This window comes from Drosophila virilis, chromosome 4 (genome assembly GCF_030788295.1).
Source record: "Drosophila virilis strain 15010-1051.87 chromosome 4, Dvir_AGI_RSII-ME, whole genome shotgun sequence".
In the NCBI taxonomy this organism is placed as follows: domain Eukaryota; kingdom Metazoa; phylum Arthropoda; class Insecta; order Diptera; family Drosophilidae; genus Drosophila; species Drosophila virilis.
The window spans coordinates 8,386,443-8,404,287 of NC_091546.1; the positions used below are offsets into that span (position 1 = coordinate 8,386,443).

The window sequence follows — 17,845 nt, forward strand, 5'->3', positions numbered from 1 at the left end:
TATCGCTTAAGCTTGGTATGCATCTCCCTTCTAGAGTTGCCAACAAAAACGTCATGCTGTGTTACCTTGCTGTTAAGCGAAAGATATATAGAAATATTAAAAGACAATCACCACAAAATTCAGTTTTTATTTAACAATTTGATTAATAATAACATAAAAAATTGCAAAAGCAACTATGCGAGATATTTTGGTCGCTAGCCAGCATTCTAGTTGCATATCGATACTATTGCAGCCCTCGCTAGGCGCGTCGCTTTATTTATGTAGTTTAACAAGTCTGCAATTGAACAATCTAATGTTTACGAAATAGAAAACTATTAGTTAAAAAGCAACATGGATATGGTAAAGCGAGCATTTTTACGCGCCTGCATAAATCACAGCTGCCTTGATCATGATCAAATTGATAAGATATTGATTCCGCTCTGCGAGCATTATCAAGTGACAAAGCCCGCGAAAAAAGAGGCTCTGCACGAATTCGTTAAGGATATCGAAGGAACTATAAAGGAGCTCAGTCAATCGTTGGGCTTCATGAAACATCCCATAACGGGCAAGGAGTATTTGGTGTTTGCCATAACGGACGCAACGCCCGATAAACAGAATCATCCGGGACTCACAGCTGAGGAGTGCCTGTATTTCTCGAATCTATTGGACAAATTGGGTCAACAGGAGGATTGCCACATTGCGTGGAACGAGGCATATTCTGACTTGGACTTTAAGGGATCCACGAAACCGCCCAAGAAGCTGCGCATGCAGACACTGCTCCAACTCTGGACCGAGATGGGCTACTTTCTCGAAGCCGACGACAGACTCTATTTGGGTCCGCGCAGCATCGTCGAGTTCGAGTTCTATTTGCGTTCCAACTACGCGGATACGATAAAGGAGTGTGCTCTCTGCAAGCAGCTGGTGCTCTGGGACATCAAGTGCTCCGATTGTGGCAGGAAAATACATAGGGACTGCATACGAAAGTATTTGCGTACTCGCTCCAATTGCCCGACCTGTGGCAACAAGTGGGCCACGCGGCTTAGTCAATAATAATCTGCAAAGAGAACTCACAGATAGAGTATGTATTTTTTTAAAATTTAAAATAATACTCATTTTTAAATACTAAGATCAACTGCCTGCCATTTCCAAACAATTGTTATCTAATAAAATTTAATAAATAATATATAGATATGCTGTGGAAGGAGAAACTTGAACGAAGCAAATATTTTTATAAACATGCTCACAAGTCCGGCATACCCTCTGGCAGGGTATTCAAAGAAACTGGCAGAGAACGAGTACAGTTACTTGGGCAAAGCTTATCAGATTTGACTCGCAGGCAAATCGAAGACTTAGAGAATCGAAGATAAATATGGCGTTGAGAAAAAATGTGCATCAGTTGCATGTTAGTCTTCGTTATGGATGTGTGTGAACGTTTAAGTAAAAATTATCTGATGGACCAAAAAGACGTGCGCGCCTTTGTGAAGGGGCGTCGCATCGATTGGCAGCATGAAGTCTACCAGGTGAATTGACAGGTAAACGACTCTGATAAGACACAACTTTTAATTGCAATTCTTCAACTAGAACAAGCGAAATGCCAGCCCGGAATTCAGCTTCGGCGATCGATTCATACCCAAACGCTTCAAGTCCGAGAGCATTGATTACAATCTGAAATATCTGGGCAAGACGAAAGAGCAGGATCTTCTGAAAATGGTGAGCACTCGCAAATAGCAAAAGCATTTGCCTTAACATCTTTTTCTTTTCAGAATCTAACACAATCGTCGAGCTATTGGCGCCAGGGCAGCTTCGTGTCCGCCATAAACAATGTATTTAATATACATGAGGGTCGTTTGCTCCAGTTCAGCAATATGCACAGCAAATACTCCAAGACGCGCAAGCCGAAAACGGACAGAGATTGGCCCTGCCAGCCACGCATCCGCCCGATGGCGTTTCCCACGGCCACCAACGAAATGCCCGAGCTGTGCACATCGTTCGGTATGAAGACGAGCCGTATCCGACTCAGTTTGAAAACACATATCTCACCCATCCATTCCATTTCAGATCATAATATGATGGACTGGTCGACTAACGGCCAAATGGCCCTTTCCTTTGGCGAAAACCTGATCATCTGGCGGAATCAGAATGATACCAGCATGATATTCAATGTGGAGCGGACAAGTGCCGTCAAATATTCGCCAAATGGCAGATACCTTGCCATTGGCTGTATGGATGGTGAAAATCCCGGTACGTATATTTATAATACCTGGATATGTCTTGTACCTTGGGTATGCTATTCATATCGTAAGAGGACTACCTCCTCCAATTGTATAAAGCATCTTTATGCTAGCGATCGATCGTATATTTTGTCGCTTAGTTTCTATGCAGAAAGTTCCTGAAATGTTTAGTCCTTTTCACATAAAGTTTGGTTTATGGAACTCAGGGCTCAACTGGTTCGATTTGCTATATGATAAATTATACTTACCTTAACTTAATATTTTATAGTTTGTTATTTATGACAGATGTGTGAGCTTGTATTTAAATAGATGTCACATCTGTACTTTGTATGCCAGAGTATATATATATGTTATTTATTTTTTTTATTTCTAAGATCTGTAACAGAAATAATTGACGTCCTTTTCAATGTTCAGTTTTAGAGCTTTGGCTAGTGCAGTCACGAAACGAGTTTCTAGTAGCCGATGGCAAATATCTGCCAAGATCTTTCGAGTCGATATGTTGCATTGAATGGATGGAGGCGAAAGATGAGATTGTCTGCGGCATGAAATGCGGCTTGATTGTGGTGCTGAACTTCCAGACGATGACCATAGAGCACGTCTTGCGTAAGCATACGAATAAAATCTGTTGCATGCGCTTCTCGCCGACGAGACGCTACTTGGCCACAGCCGATGTCCAGGGTCATATATACATATTCGATGGCTCGCTATATAAGGTGATCTTGCGTTTGGGCGCCAAGGCGGGCGGCATTGTCTTCGATTGGCATCCATGGCTGGCCAAGGAGTTGGCCATTTGTGAGTAGTAACATTGCATTGATAATGAACTTATAATCCGAAAATGTAAACCTTTTACGCAGCGGAAAAACGACGCTCGTCCATTTACATATTCCATGTGCCGCGCCGTGAAATTGTTGCCTATTATCAGCGTGGAGATGAGAAGATTTTAATCAACTCGATCAACTTTAGTAAGATCACGGGCGAGTTGCTGGTCAACATTTATAGACGTGGTAAGATTACGCGCCAATTTCGAAGTATACTTTTATTTGAAAACCAACATTTTCCAGATGAGAACGGTTGTCCGTGCTGTGAGATCTTGGTGCTTGCCTCATTGAACCGTGTTGTTGATATTTTGACGCATCAGGACAGAGGAGCACTGTTTATGATGTGGAGTCCGGATGGCACCAAGCTCGCCGCGGCTGGCCTCGATGAGTCCTTCTCGGTTTGGGAATTTTATCCCACCGACAAATTGGATGCGCTGGAGAAAAAAGCAGAGCGCAAGAATACAAAGCGTAGCGCTTTAGAACTTTATTCGTCTCTGAGATAAATTTAAAGTTTTTTTTATCCAATTGTATGTTGATATTTTAAAAGTTAGAAAACTATTTGTTGGCTTGGTTTTTGTGTTTTTATTTTTATTTCAAATTTGTAAACATACGTGTACTTATCAGTTAATCATTCATTTTTCCAATTCATTTCATAAATCTTCCACTAAAATTCCATGGTTCTTCAACTTAAAGCGTATTTTGTTATTTTTTTTTGTTGTTTAACAATATTATCCACCGATCGTAAAAATTGCAAAAGACAAATGTTGTATGCTAGTAAAAAAAAAGGCAATATGATGATAATCTAATGCAAATTGAAGATATACAAGTTCGAAATTTCAGGTGCCCAAATTATTTTTCCATTGAAATCTATTATCTACGTTACTATTTATAAATGTATGTGTAAATATAGGAAAAACTATTATAAAGATCTGGAACAGTTAACAAGTGCCATCTATTTGATCTATCCACGCTTCTGGGATTCCTGCTGAAATATATACTCCGCACAGGCTTCGGCTTCCAAACGTTGCTTTTTACTCTGATACGGTTTAATTAAAAAACGATTGGTGCAATATACGACAGCCGTGGATCCGATGGCGATGGCCATCATGCCGACAGTCGTTGAGGCAAATTGTTTAATGAAGCTCATCTGTAATTGGGGCAAGTAAAAGAAGAAATGCATTAAAGTAATTGTTTTTAATGTACATTTAACTAAAATCTATCGCACCACTTTGTGGAGTTTGTTGCTGTTGTTGTTGTTGCTGGCGCTGGCGCTTCGCTGTTGTCAGGCTTATTTTCGTTTTTAAATTTCAATATTAGTGGCTGCCAAATGTAAACACCGCCCAGAAAACCAACTGCGGTTACAACCATTAACTGAGTTACTGTAACACCACGAGGACGACGTATTTGCATTGCAAAACAAAATTTGGTTTGCTATGAATCCCACAGATTTTAATAGCCGGTGCCTGTGTTACATCAGATCAGGTCAAACAACGAAAGTGTGCGTGTGAAAACAGCTGTTTGATTGTATATGAAGTTTTGCAACACTGTTCGTTTGGAGTTGCCAGATGCAAAATGTACGTCAGCAATTAGACATCCGTTAGGTAATGTGCAGCGTTAATAACTGTTTAAAAATGAGCATTAAAATACACTCACACACTCAAACATACATAACTATGTATAGTTGTTTGCGCATGCATGTGTGTTTCGGAGAGCGCCGCTTAATCGATGTTTATTTCTTAATTTTGGGTTTTTTAACTTTTCATTTATTGACGTATTTGGAATTTATGCGGATTTCCTTTTGAGCTACAAGAATTTTATCACCCATCAGGTTTATCTAAGCACTCATGTGTATATTTACACATTAATCAACGGTTAAATGATCAGCATCAGAATAAAGAGATAGAGAGAGAGAGAGAGAGCGCGTAAGATTGTGACGTACATTGCTGTCAGATTGGGACTCCCTTTAAAGCAGCAGAGCGAAAACAGAAGCCGCGCAGCAGCATTAAAAACAACTACAACAACAACAACCATATCGTTGTCAAACACTAAGCTGGTTTTTAAAATGGCCTGCTCGCAGCGAGCTTTGAGTCACTCTCAGTTGGAACCGCGCGCCAAACGGTTCTCCATCATTTTGCTGTGAGCGCCAAGTTGCGCTTTAAGCTATTCTACTGCTGCTGCGAAAAGGAGTGAAAACATACAACAAGAACAAAAAAAAAAAAATAAGCGTATACATACACACAACAAATTTAAAGTGCGCCCAAAGAAAATTTATGATAAAAATGTACACAAACCTAATGAAAAGCTATAATATGTGGCTGCCATTGCTGATGCTGTTGTTGATTGGCGCAACGAGGCATGCCAATGGCAACAATATACCCACATTGACGACGCCGACGGGCGTGTTCGAGACGCGCACCGATAAGGTGCCAGCCAGCGGGACGGCTGCGATTGCTCCAACAATGCCGCCGGCTGCATCCTACGATGACCTCGACACATTTGTGCCGTTTCGCAGTGATTCGCATGACAATTTCTCGTGGCAGCTGTTGAAGACGGTGCTGCTCAACGATACGGAGCAACAGAATAATGTCATCATATCGCCGTTTTCTGTTAAATTGGTGCTGGCTCTGCTCTCGGAGGCCGCTGGCACCAATACACAGACACAGCAAGAGCTGATAAGCACACAGACAGACATCAGATCGGCGAACAATGTGCGTGAGTTCTATCGCAAGACGCTCAACTCGTTCAAGAAGGAGAACCAGCTGCACAACACACTGAATGTGCGCACCAAACTCTTCACCGACAGCTTCATCGAGACGCAGCAAAAGTTTACGGCCACACTGAAGCATTTCTATGACAGCGAAATCGAGGCTCTGGACTTTGGCAATGCGCCAGCGGCGGCCTTTGCCATCAACGTGTGGGCAAATAATGTGACAAATGGACGATTGAGCAACCTGGTCACACCCGAGACCATACAGCACAGCGTTATGCTGCTGACCAATTTGATCTACTTTAAGGGCTTGTGGCGCCGACAATTCTACAATACATACGAGGGCGCCTTCTTTCGCACCAGAGATGCCCAGACGCGTGTTCAGTATATGGAGCAAACGGACTATTTCTACTACCACAACTCGGACAAGATGAAGGCACAGATACTGCGTCTGCCGTACAAGGGCAAGAATTCGATGTTTGTGCTCCTGCCACATGCCATGGACGGCATCTATGATCTGCTGCACGCGCTGGAGAATGATGAAGTCAAGAGCGCCCAATGGGCGATGGAGGAGCTCAAAGTCAAGGTGACGCTGCCCAAATTCCAGTTCGACTACAAGCGCAGCTTTAAGGATACGCTCCAGCAGCTGGGCGTACGTGAGATATTCGAGGACAGCGCCTCGCTGCCGGGTCTAACGCGCGGCGCCGACGTTGCCGGCAAGGTGAAGGTATCGAATATATTGCAAAAGGCCGGCATCGATGTCAACGAGCAGGGCACAGAGGCATATGCCGCCACCGTCGTCGAGATCGAGAACAAGTTCGGCAGCTCCCAGACCATTGTCGAGTTCAATGTGAACCGCCCGTTTGTCTTCTTCATCGAGGAGGAGGCCACCGGCAACATTCTGTTCGCCGGCAAGGTGCACCAGCCCTGCTAAGACGACGCTAGACAATAGACATAACGATTTGATTCTAGAGTAACACAATCAATAAACACAAAAACTATAATGTACGACGATCATTTTGTAATTGTTAGTGTTATGTGAAGATGGCATGATCCGTCATATTTGTATTTTTACAGAGACTGTCCCAGTATTATACCCTATAGCATGGTATATTATGATTTTGTCACACAGCGTGTGAAGAGTGAGTGGTTACTTGAAATATATCCTGATTAAACTAAAACTAATACTATATTGTGGTATTATCAGGAAAAGACAAAGCTCAGAACATTTCGAAAAACGCAATGAACATATTACGAATAATTTCTATAATTGGTCAAAACATTAAATATATAAAAACAATTTTGATAGATTATTGAAGAAAATATATGACACTTGCATTGAAATTGTTAAATGCAGAATATTAAATTTAATGTAGTTGGAAAATCCGCAAAACTCTTATAAATACACACAAAAATCCCTTTCGATCATTTTTGTATTAAATTATAAAATAATTGCTAAATGTGTTAGGGTATTCGAGATTGTATGTAAGCAAACCGAAGCTCAGTTCGCTTTTGATTAATAATTATAAGCTGATAATGCGCTGATAGCTCGTAGTCGTTTTGTTGTCTTAGGAGTAGTACGAATAGCCTTGTATTACTTAGTCACGCCCCACACTCGATTGCAATATCGCAAGCAACTAACTTAACTGATGAAGACGTATGTGCTGTAGGGCATGGAAATTCCAGAGCCGTCGATCTACAAATGCGCCTCTAGACTTATGAGATATGTATGTGCGAGCACAAATACATATATGCAAATAGGTACAAACACCTGAAAACCCACTTAGGCGGCGCACATGACTCACGAGAGTGGGGTCTTATTGACACCAGGCAAAACAATTGGCCGAGTCATTGCACGATCCCCAAGTAAAAAAAAAAAAAAACCTAATTGAACAAAATTTCAGATCAATACCAATAATGAGTTTGTCTTAATGTCAAAAGCAAATAGCATTGCCACAAATACCAGAAGGTGTTACATTTGCCAGCCCTAAAAATTTGTCAAAATAGATATTTTAGGTACTCATTAATTTGTTTTGTACAGTCTTATCCATACAAACTCGGCTCCTCATACTACGAACAATTAACTCTACTAAAAAAATCTTCTTAATCTTCAATCCAAAGGGCGATCCATTTTAAATATGGCTGGTGGATTCGAGCCGGCAACCTCCGCCTCGTTAGTTTTTGTTAGATTTCTTCCCAGCCCAGTTTTCACTTTCGACTTTATAGAATAACTTCTATAAAAATTGTACTTTCTAATTCTTATACTGGTCTATAATTGAGGGTTATAGTTGACAACTTTATCCTTTGATAACAATTTGTGAGCATTCCTTCCTCGCTGGCAATATTTCTTTCTTCTTCCAATCTTAGTCACGCTAGAAACTTAAGATCAAAGATGAAACTTTTTGCGCTAAAACAAGTTGCTTCAACAACACCTAATCTACACAGAGACGTGAATAAATATTTTCTCAATGTATTAACATTCTTATCATCGCATTCTATTTCGACGAGCGATCGTGAAATCTACTCAAATATATCAATGTGTGAGTATATCTTATACGGGCGAACATATTTATAGATGAATCGATGTGCTTAGGGTTTAGAAAAGTAAGAGTTAAATATTAAAAACAGGTTCTATGCATAACAAATGTTATGGGAGAGCTCAACTGATATGTTATATGATTTGATATGGAGTCAGCCCTTTAAATTTTAATTAAATAATTAACTTTTTCTTCTTTTATTGACAATTGGCCGTTGTACTGAAAATATTGCTAACCGTGCATATTTTCATACTACAATATGCGGGCTACATTTTATATTTATCCAAAATTAGCATCTGCCTCATATGGATCAAAGTTATTTATAGTTTGGGGTTGTAATACTCTCTAAAATTTCTTAATCCTATTCCAACATAAAAAAATATGTCATTTATTTTATTTATTCCCTAACAGAGCTTCGGTTAAACTTCTCATCTTTCAAAACAAGTTTAAATAGGAAGTTGATCAACGAGAATTTGTTGTCTTTTTGGTTTTAATCAAAGTCAAATTAGCTCAAATTTGTCGAATCACGCCTCAACCCGGCTTCATAATCAGAGTTTAATAATAAATGTTTATGAAACGATCTGGTAGCAAAAGCAAACGAGATTGAATTTAGGTTTCATTTAACATTTATACTCCAATTAATCAATCTGCAGCCATTGATGAAATTTTATAGGAATATCTCTCAAAGTCTCATAAACAAATATGGTGATAAGATAAAAGATTTGTCCAGGTCTTGAAAATTTGTACTTGAGTCACATCAAATACGGGACTTAAAAGCATTGCAAATATAAATAAACTGCATTCATTCACTTTGTGTCAACTGATTCATGGCTCAGAAACATATACAAAAATATATTTACAAAATATATTTACTTATGCATTTGTAAAGGCCGAATTCGTGCTTTCACTTATATATTTCAGACTTTATGACCTGAACGTGTTCTCATTGACAAAAAATCACCGCAAGTTGATTTTAAAACACAACCGTCATAAAAGAAGTTTTCATGGGCCTTCATATTCATAGGAACTAAATTTAAATGAACCTTATTTTCCCAATTATTTTCCTCTCCTATATATATTATATATTACCGAATATATATTATCCCCATTTCCCTGCTCTGGATTAGGTTTTCGCATAAAATACATATTTCATTTATGTAAGACGAAAAGAAGAAGAATTTCCTAGTTCAAATTTCCTAAATTGAAATATAACACAATTTCCGAAGATCTATAAGAAAAGAATTTCTCGTTTAATTAGCTTTGCATCTATCTTGAAAAATGTCGCTGAGAAAAACCCAAAGCCTGGCACACGAGTCAAGAATATAGCTAAAATTGAAACCTGATCATATATAAAAATAACATATACAATATTTAGACATTGCGGTTAACGCTCACGTTCTACAGTAAAATACAATTACGTGAAATAAATTATGTGTGAGATAGATGGGCAAGAAATATGAATAGATAGATAGATAGACGAGCATCAAAAATGATTTATAAATGAATTTTGTACTCACCTCCGCCGCTGCCGCTGGTGAGCATTGCCATCGGCTGCTGTGATTGAATTTGAGGTTTGTTAAAATTATTTGTGTTTACGTTAATGTTGTTGTTGTTGTTGTTGTTGATATTATTGTTATTGTTGCTATTATTGTTGTTGTTCTGATTGTTTTGTTGTTGGCGCATTTGCTGTGCTGCGTATTGCAGATGTTGCTGTTGTTGTGTCTGTGCATATGATTGATACTGTCCCGCAGGCTGGGCCAATTCACCAATTTGCAAATTTGCGTTTTCTGCGAAACGCAGAGCTGCGTCAGTATGCCGTGAATTGGCGGCAACAACTGGCTGCTGTTGCTGCTGTTGGGATTGCATCATGATCCCGTTAGCTGCCGAATGGTTTTTGCCAGCGATAAGCGAATTCAGCAATGCATTTGAAGATGTCTCCTGGCGTCCAGTTCGTGCCCCATGCATGGCCGGCAATTGGCCGCGCACTTGCTGCTGCTGCATGGGCTGCTGTTTGCCCGCTGCGGCGGCATTCATGTTGAGCAGCTTTGAGGTCTGCTCCTCCATTTTGCGCTTCATGACCGCATTGCGCATTATGGTGTTGGCATGCGCCTGCAGATCCTCCTGTGATAGTTGCTGCGGAAGCGCTTGCTGCTGTTGTTGCTGCTGCTGCTGCTGCTGCTGTTGTAGCTGCTGCTGCTGCTGCCGCGCGGCAAGCGTCTGCTGGACAATGGCCAAATTGTGTAGATTCTGTAGCTGACTGGCAATCACTGTACTCGATAGCATCTCCAGCTGCTGTTGGTGCTGTTGTTGCTGCTGCTGCGTATTGGTGAACTGCAGCACAGCCGTTATAGCCTCGCGATCCATGTTGGTTAAGCGCGGATTGGCCAACTGCACCAGCAGTCCATGCTTAGAAATTTCACCTGTAACAACATAAACTTATTATAAGATCTTTCAATTTAGACTTCGTCCGTACATACCTTTGGTCAGACGGAGTAACAACAGTTGCGTATCGGCGCGTCCCAGTATGGCCTTCAGCTGAAGGCTGGCCAGAAAGGCGGTCTGCTGTTGCTGCTGTTGGATGAGCACGTGTTGCTTCTGCTGTTGCTGCTGATATTGTTGCTGTTGTATAATAAAATTGGAGATGGCATCGTTGCCGACTGGCGGCTGCTGTGCCGGCAGCTGGGGCGGCACTATTTGCGGTTTGGCACCATTTAGAGCACCAATTAATTTTTGGAAACTATCTGATTGTTTATTGTTTATGTTATTGTTGATAGGCTGGGCTGCTATTCCTGCTCCTGCTCCTGCAGCTGGTACATCGTTCATATTACCAAGCGAATTGCGACGCCATTTGGCTTCGAGCTGATCAACGGATGGCATTTGATTAACATAACCGAGGCTTTTGGGCTGCTCCAAGTTCTGGTTGCAGATATTGTTGTTGTTGTTATTGTTGTTGCCAATGTTGGTCTGGCTCATGGCCTGCTTAAAGAACTCATTCAGTGATGAGGATGAGCCATTCTTCTCCTGACGTTCGCGTGCAAAAAAGGACATGAATTTTGAATTGTTGTTGTTTGTGTTTGACGCATGCTGCTGCTGCTGTTGCTGCTGCTGTTGTTGATGTTTCTGCTGATAATTGACTTCGGTGCGTGCATAGCTATTATTATCAAATGTCTTTTGATTGTGATTGAAGCTATTAAACTGTGGCGCACGATTGCCATATCGTTTCTCATCCTTTTGTAGCTGCTGCTGCTGCTGCGGATGCTCACTTGAGTTCACTTTGTTCATGTTCTCCGATGCATTGTTGTTGTTATTGCTGTCGCTCTTTGGCATAAATTTACCGGCAATGTTGCCGTTGCTGCTGCTTGTGCTGCGGCCAATAGTGTCAGGATGTTGCCATTTGTATTTGCTATGTTCGATCTGGGAAGAGGAGACATCAAAACAAAGTAAGATACGTCAGTTAATTATGTAAACAATATACATCTTAAGTACAAGCAATGACAACTAAATTAGCGCCCCACTTTGCGATTCTCATAATCTATGCATTTCCCTTATAACCATTTATATTCCCATTTGTCTATAGTTGCATTAAGTTAATTTTGTTATGTTGTTGCTTACTTTGTGCTTTTGCATGATGGGTTCTCTATTTGCATCGTTGGTGGCGTGTTTTCCCTCTTTGAGCATTTTCTCCTCATCCTCATCAAAGCCACATAATTCGATTGTATCGAGTCTTGAGGTGGGACCACAGCTAAACCACTCCGGCTCCTCATTTTGGTTTCTATAGCGACGATAGTGTCGCTCCTCCGAATCGCGAGATTTTGGCTTGGAGACGACCAAAAAGCCAGACATGACACGCTTTACGTAATTCTCGTTGGCTCGATTCAGATCCTCGACGGATTCATTTGATTTCAAGCTTTCGTTTTCCGACCGATTGTTGTTGGACATGCCCATTATGGGCGTATTTGGTCGGCCACTCGACTGCTTTGTGCCATTCAATTGCGTACTGCTGATCTCGCCATTATCAAAGAACTTTAACACCGTCATATTGCTGGAGTTTTTGTTATGATGCTCTATATCATCCATGTGAGATTTTCCTATGGCTTTCAGCTGATGATTATTGTTGTTGTTGTACGATTGCACGGACTTGTAGTCGTTGTTGTTGTAAGACCATTTCGTATGCGATAGACGTCCGCTGCCGATGCGTCTTTGATTAACAATAGCCGGATCCTGCGAAAGCGAGTAATAAAGGTATATAAAGGATGTAATTATATGTTCATACATAGATAGCTAACATAACCTTATTTGCATTTATGTATGTAAAATAAAATAAATTGTCCAGCTAAAGATACAATGTATGCACATATATATATGTACATATATACCACACGATTGAATTTACGTATAAATCTTCATACATACATATACATATCTACACACACACATATATATGAACAACGCATAATATTTATATGCAGAAACTGTGTAACTGTTAAGTAACTTTCACCGTTAATCGCGGGTATGGCACATCGCTAGCGGCTGGCGCCAGTAAAGCTCTCACATATTGGCACACAACACACACACATATACATACATATGCATTGGTATATTTACAGTACCAGCTGTGAGAGAGATTGCAAGCGTAAGCTGATAAACCGTCAAGTAAACTAGCGAATGTGCGTGCTAAGCGATGAGCGCAAAAACAAAAGGGAGAGTGAGCAAAATGAAAATTGTGCTTGGCGAAAAACAAATACATTTGTATGTATGTAAGTATAGTATAAAACGCTAGTCGGAAATGTACAAAAACAAAAACAAAAACTAAAACGGTGCCAGCGCCAGTTGACATTGCGCTGTCCCGTGGACTCCATCGATCGAGCGAGCGAGCGAGCGACAGACAGATAACTGTAAGCGGCAGCCATTACAAACACACAACACTAATCCTACGCAGTAGGTAAATGCAGTGATAGCAACGTTTTTAGGCTCAGTGACAAGATGCAGTTTGTGGCCAGCGGTAAGAGCGACGCGGCGCACTGCTAATCTATGTAATTGCATTTAATTGTACACATAAATAAATTCATATATATATTTTTAGAGCACCAACATCGCCGACTGAATCCATTGAATGGACAGTGGGTGCTTGTGAGTCCGCATCGCATGCAGAGACCCTGGTCGGGTCAGGAGGAGAAGCCGCAGCTAAATGTACAACCCGAATTTGATCCCAATAATCCTCTCTGCCCGGGCGTTAAACGACCCAATGGCATTATAACCGAACGCTATGAGAGCACCTATGTTTTTGATAATGATTTTCCCGCACTGTTGGAACAGGTGCCCTCGCCGCCGGCAAGCGATGATCCGCTGTTTCAGGCAGCGCCAGCGCGTGGCAATTGTCGCGTTATGTGTTTCCATCCCAAATCGAATTTAACCTTGCCAACCATGAGCGCAACGGAAATTGGCGCTGTTATTGACGAGTGAGTTATCGATAAGCTGGCTATCGATAATAGCATATCGATTTATATTCGTAATTCAATTACAGATGGATCAAACAATTTAACGAGCTGAGCCCCAAGTACGCCTGGGTGCAGATATTTGAGAACAAAGGCTCCACCATGGGCTGCTCGAATCCGCATCCGCATTGCCAAATCTGGTCATGTTCGTTTCTGCCCACAGAGCCACAGCTGAAGCAGGAACGACTTCGCGCCTACTACGCCACCCATGACCGGCCAATGCTGGGCGACTATGTGGAACGCGAATTGCAGCGCAGGGAACGCATTGTTATTGAGAATCCCGATTGGCTGGTCGTGGTGCCCTACTGGGCTACATGGCCTTTTGAAACGATGCTAATATCGCGCAACAACAACAAGCGCATCAATGATCTGACCAACGGCCAGCGTCACAATCTGGCGTTTACCATCAAGGAGCTGACCACCAAATATGATAATCTATTCAAATGTTCATTTCCGTATTCGATGGGCTGGCACGGTGCGCCCACGGGCCCAGAGCATGCGCACGCCTCAAGCGCCCACTGGACACTGCACGCCATTTACTATCCGCCGCTGTTGCGCTCTGCCACGGTGCGCAAATTTATGGTCGGATTTGAGCTGTTGGCGATGGCACAGCGGGATTTAACGGCGGAGCAGGCCGCCCAGCGGCTGCGACAAGTGGACGGCACACAGCACTATCTGAGCAAATGATTCCTAGAGCTAGAGGCGGCCAATAAAAACGAATTTTAATTGTAAACAACATGCTAAGCTATACCTGTAATCAAGCAATTAGGAAACTTTCAGGCGCGCTTTAGATTACGTTTTTGTCTAATTATGAAACAATAGGTGTATATATATACACACAATTTGCTTCCCTCTGATATTGGCTATGTCATTCCAAAATGCGCCAACATATGTATATATAGAGAAATTCTAACGCTCGAGGTTCATATTTCAGGTTCTATTCCTCTAAACTAGAAACCAAAACTATATGACGAAATTCTAATAAAGAACAAATGGCGATTTTTATTCTATAAATACGAAAATAGAAAAAGGAATAAGAAGAAAAATAAGAAGTGAATCAAAAGATGCACCTTCGATTCTCTAAAGTTACGGATCGATTTTCATGCAAGTTTTCCTAATGCATTTGATTCTACAAATTGTTGCACTAAAAAAAAGATCTCTACTCAAAATATTGTAATACCCCACAGAACATAATTTTTTAAAAATTATTAAGGTTCATTTTAGAGTTGTCTAAATTCTTTTCAATGGGGTGCTCTTTTTCGCAAAGGTAAAAATTAGTATATTATTCAGGCTCTCTTGATTACCTTTGGTTAAGGTAACGTAGAATAGATTAGCGCAAATAGCAAGCCTTATCGGAATTCAATCAGATTAGGGGGCATTAGACTAGCCTGTCTACTATACTATATATAAGAGTATATAGCCCGGCTAGTCTGGTGCTAATTAATCTGATTATCTTTATGTATATGTCATGTATATAAAAATGAGTGCAGTGCTTACCTGAAAATCCTGCTGCGGTTGTGGCGGCTGGCTCTGTATGATGGACTCATCGGTGATCAACTGTTGTTTATTTTTATTCTTATAGAAGGCGGGCATGCACTCGTTGCTGCCGTTGGCATTATGGAGATTTACACGTGGTTTAAAGCTGTTGCCGTTGCGAGCATTGGGTGCCGAGTCCACGTTTCGCCATAGATTCATGCGGCGCAGTCGACCCTCCAGTTCAATGTCATCGCAGGTGGCGATGCGCGGCATAGTAAAGGTCAGAGACTCCTTGGAGCGATGCATGAGTGCATGTACCATTGAATTCCGTATATCCAACAAATGCTGACGCGTATAATGCTGCATGGGTGTATCCATTTTGGGACTGGGTAATATCACAGCCGATTGTGTGTTGCGTAGCTTGGGCAGACGCAGACTGCCCGAGACAGCTGTTGCCGAGATGCTGCGTGTTTTTTGTGTTGCCGCCTGTTGTTGTTGTGGTAACGCCATCTGAGGCAGCGATTTTTTGGCAGCTGTCTTGGCATCATTTGGTGGCGGGCTCAGGTGCAAGTCACAGGACAACAGGCTCGTTGGCTGAGTATAAGGCGTGGAGGCGCGTGCCGACAGCACCTGCAAAGTCATTAAACCCTGGCTTTCATCATCATGAGCAATCCCTGCTGTTGCTGCTGTTCCTGTTCCTGCTGGTGGCAAGGGTATGGCCTCTTTGGATATGACCGCATGCGGAGCTTGACGTTGCTTGGCCAGCAATTTGCCAACTTTCATCTTTCTTTCCAGTTTGCGTATGACAGCGGGCTTGTTGCACTTCGGATGCACGATAATGGCTTGTGTGGACGGATTGATAGTACTTTTAACTGAACATGTAGGCGACATTTGGACAGCATCGGTTTTCAATTCATCCAACATATTTGGTACGGACTGTTGGCCAAAACAATGACAATGATAATGTAATTGGAGTGTAAGTGTAGCAAAATAAACAAAAGAAAAAGCACAAATTATCGATACTAGCGAAATTTTTCCACAAGAATGTATTAGCGAAAAGTCAAACACGTAAATTTCAATGTCATTTCCAAAACAATAATTTATAATGTCAAACAAATGTACAGTATGCGGTCGGTATGCTGTTTTTGCAGCCCAATCAGAGAACATTGACTATTGTAGGTAGTTAGCAAAATAAAATTCAACACACTTAATAAATTTTGATTACTTTCTCAGTATATGAAAAGTTAAAAAAAAAAAAATAATTAACTTTAAAAAAATGGCATGCTATTTTTGTCGAACTTGAATCCGACAAGGTGTTTTTTCTATAAGTTGAAGTAGACTTTTAAACTTTAAATGAAACCCAAAAAAAAAAAAAAACTTCTTCCATTTTGTAGTCAAGATTTGAACTATTCCTATACAGAAATCCAAATTTTCACCCTAAAAGCTCTAAATAGGAAATTCTTTTGTATAAAAAAACTAGTTTTTTCCTCATTTTTTTGCAACCCTTTTGAATATGTTATTCCGCCTATTTTAGCGAAAGCCCACTGTAGGCACATAACTGTAAAGTGAAGCAGCTGTGTTTTTTTTTTTTAACTCACATCGAAATTCGCCCGGTGCTGCTCTCGCTTGTGGATCTCCATTTTTGTAATGGCCTCCTCCAGAGCGTCTTTTAACTTAATGGCGGTCAGTTTGGCATAGCCCTGACCAGTTGCCAATGCATTGTTGGGCAATGGGGGCGGCGGTGGTGGCGCACAAGGATCTTCCCATTTTTCCGAATTCGCCTCGTCATCCTCAGTGTCGGGCGCTGCGGCGATTGCCGCCGACGTTGGCTGTGGAGTTTGAACTGGTGTGGATGGTGGCGGCGGTGGAGGCATTGCGAATTTCGCTTTCTCAACAGGTGTTAGCACTTGTTGGGCATCGAAATCAGCATCTGCACGGTCAGCACCTTCATTATCCATTGAAAGGTAATGTTTTCGCTTGCTTTTGCGTTGCTCCTTTGGTGATTGCTTTGGTTCTAAAGCGCCAGCGCCATTTTCTTCTTTGATCACTTCTGCTTCGAGCATTTGCTTTGCACTAGTCGACATTTTCTGTTAGGTTGCGAATAATAATTTGCATGTGTTATTCGTATACCTTGGTTGTACTTACAATAATTTAATTATTTTTATTGGTTAAAAAAAAAAACAAGCACTTTAAAATTTTAATGCAAAGTGTAACTTTATATATTGCAAAATGAAATCACGTTTATGGCGAGTTCGTAGATGCCGTTATTTTGTCTTTTCAATCGTGCGCCTGCTCATGGATGCAAATGTGTGTTGTGCATGTGTGGGTGAATTGAACTCATTTATTGAACCAATAGAAAACCATGTAAGCAAGTTCACAACTTTTCATTGCGCTTATCCAACTATCGATAACACAAGTATCATGTAATTTAACAACCCTCGTAATAGGGTGATATTTATGCGATGTAACCAAAGTGACTAGCGCAAACGTTAAAATGATTTAACTATGTATTTGTTTGTATCACTTTACAAACATATTTAAAATATACAGAATATCTTAAATATCACTTATATAAGCTAAGTAATTTAGTTGAGTTGTAACA

At 41.1% G+C, this 17,845-nt stretch overlaps 6 protein-coding genes across 6 annotated transcripts; 4 read left to right on the plus strand and 2 right to left on the minus strand.

The window, feature by feature from the left end:
• Positions 1 to 202: 202 nt before the first annotated feature.
• Positions 203 to 1,309, plus strand: Nse1 (Non-SMC element 1). Its single transcript, XM_002052439.4, has 2 exons — positions 203 to 1,057; positions 1,168 to 1,309. Exon 1 carries the CDS (start codon positions 331 to 333, stop codon positions 1,027 to 1,029), a length of 699 nt encoding a protein of 232 aa, XP_002052475.1. The 5' UTR covers positions 203 to 330; the 3' UTR covers positions 1,030 to 1,057; positions 1,168 to 1,309.
• Positions 1,310 to 1,364: 55 nt separating this feature from the next.
• On the plus strand, positions 1,365 to 3,600 carry cort (Cdc20/fizzy protein cortex). Its single transcript, XM_002052438.4, has 7 exons — positions 1,365 to 1,499; positions 1,561 to 1,689; positions 1,743 to 1,971; positions 2,038 to 2,220; positions 2,625 to 3,002; positions 3,065 to 3,214; positions 3,272 to 3,600. Exons 1-7 carry the CDS (start codon positions 1,365 to 1,367, stop codon positions 3,529 to 3,531), a joined length of 1,464 nt encoding a protein of 487 aa, XP_002052474.2. The 3' UTR covers positions 3,532 to 3,600.
• Positions 3,601 to 3,862: 262 nt separating this feature from the next.
• On the minus strand, positions 3,863 to 4,396 carry LOC26530569 (uncharacterized). Its single transcript, XM_015173343.3, has 2 exons — positions 4,254 to 4,396; positions 3,863 to 4,175 (listed from the first exon to the last, which is right to left on the minus strand). The coding sequence occupies exon 2, from the start codon at positions 4,173 to 4,175 to the stop codon at positions 3,990 to 3,992; it is 186 nt and encodes a 61-aa protein (XP_015028829.1). The 5' UTR covers positions 4,254 to 4,396; the 3' UTR covers positions 3,863 to 3,989.
• On the minus strand, positions 3,924 to 17,557 carry cup. The gene is made up of 7 exons (XM_032438016.2): positions 17,389 to 17,557; positions 16,842 to 17,330; positions 15,265 to 16,179; positions 11,885 to 12,493; positions 10,750 to 11,686; positions 9,790 to 10,692; positions 3,924 to 4,175 (listed from the first exon to the last, which is right to left on the minus strand). The coding sequence occupies exons 2-7, from the start codon at positions 17,325 to 17,327 to the stop codon at positions 4,162 to 4,164; spliced, it is 3,864 nt and encodes a 1,287-aa protein (XP_032293907.1). The 5' UTR covers positions 17,328 to 17,330; positions 17,389 to 17,557; the 3' UTR covers positions 3,924 to 4,161.
• Spn27A (Serpin 27A) lies at positions 5,120 to 6,743 on the plus strand. Its single transcript, XM_002052437.4, has one exon. It carries the CDS (start codon positions 5,299 to 5,301, stop codon positions 6,667 to 6,669), a length of 1,371 nt encoding a protein of 456 aa, XP_002052473.2. The 5' UTR covers positions 5,120 to 5,298; the 3' UTR covers positions 6,670 to 6,743.
• Positions 13,113 to 14,503, plus strand: Galt (Galactose-1-phosphate uridylyltransferase). The gene is made up of 3 exons (XM_002052436.4): positions 13,113 to 13,274; positions 13,356 to 13,731; positions 13,797 to 14,503. Exons 1-3 carry the CDS (start codon positions 13,256 to 13,258, stop codon positions 14,452 to 14,454), a joined length of 1,053 nt encoding a protein of 350 aa, XP_002052472.1. The 5' UTR covers positions 13,113 to 13,255; the 3' UTR covers positions 14,455 to 14,503.
• Positions 17,558 to 17,845: the final 288 nt, after the last annotated feature.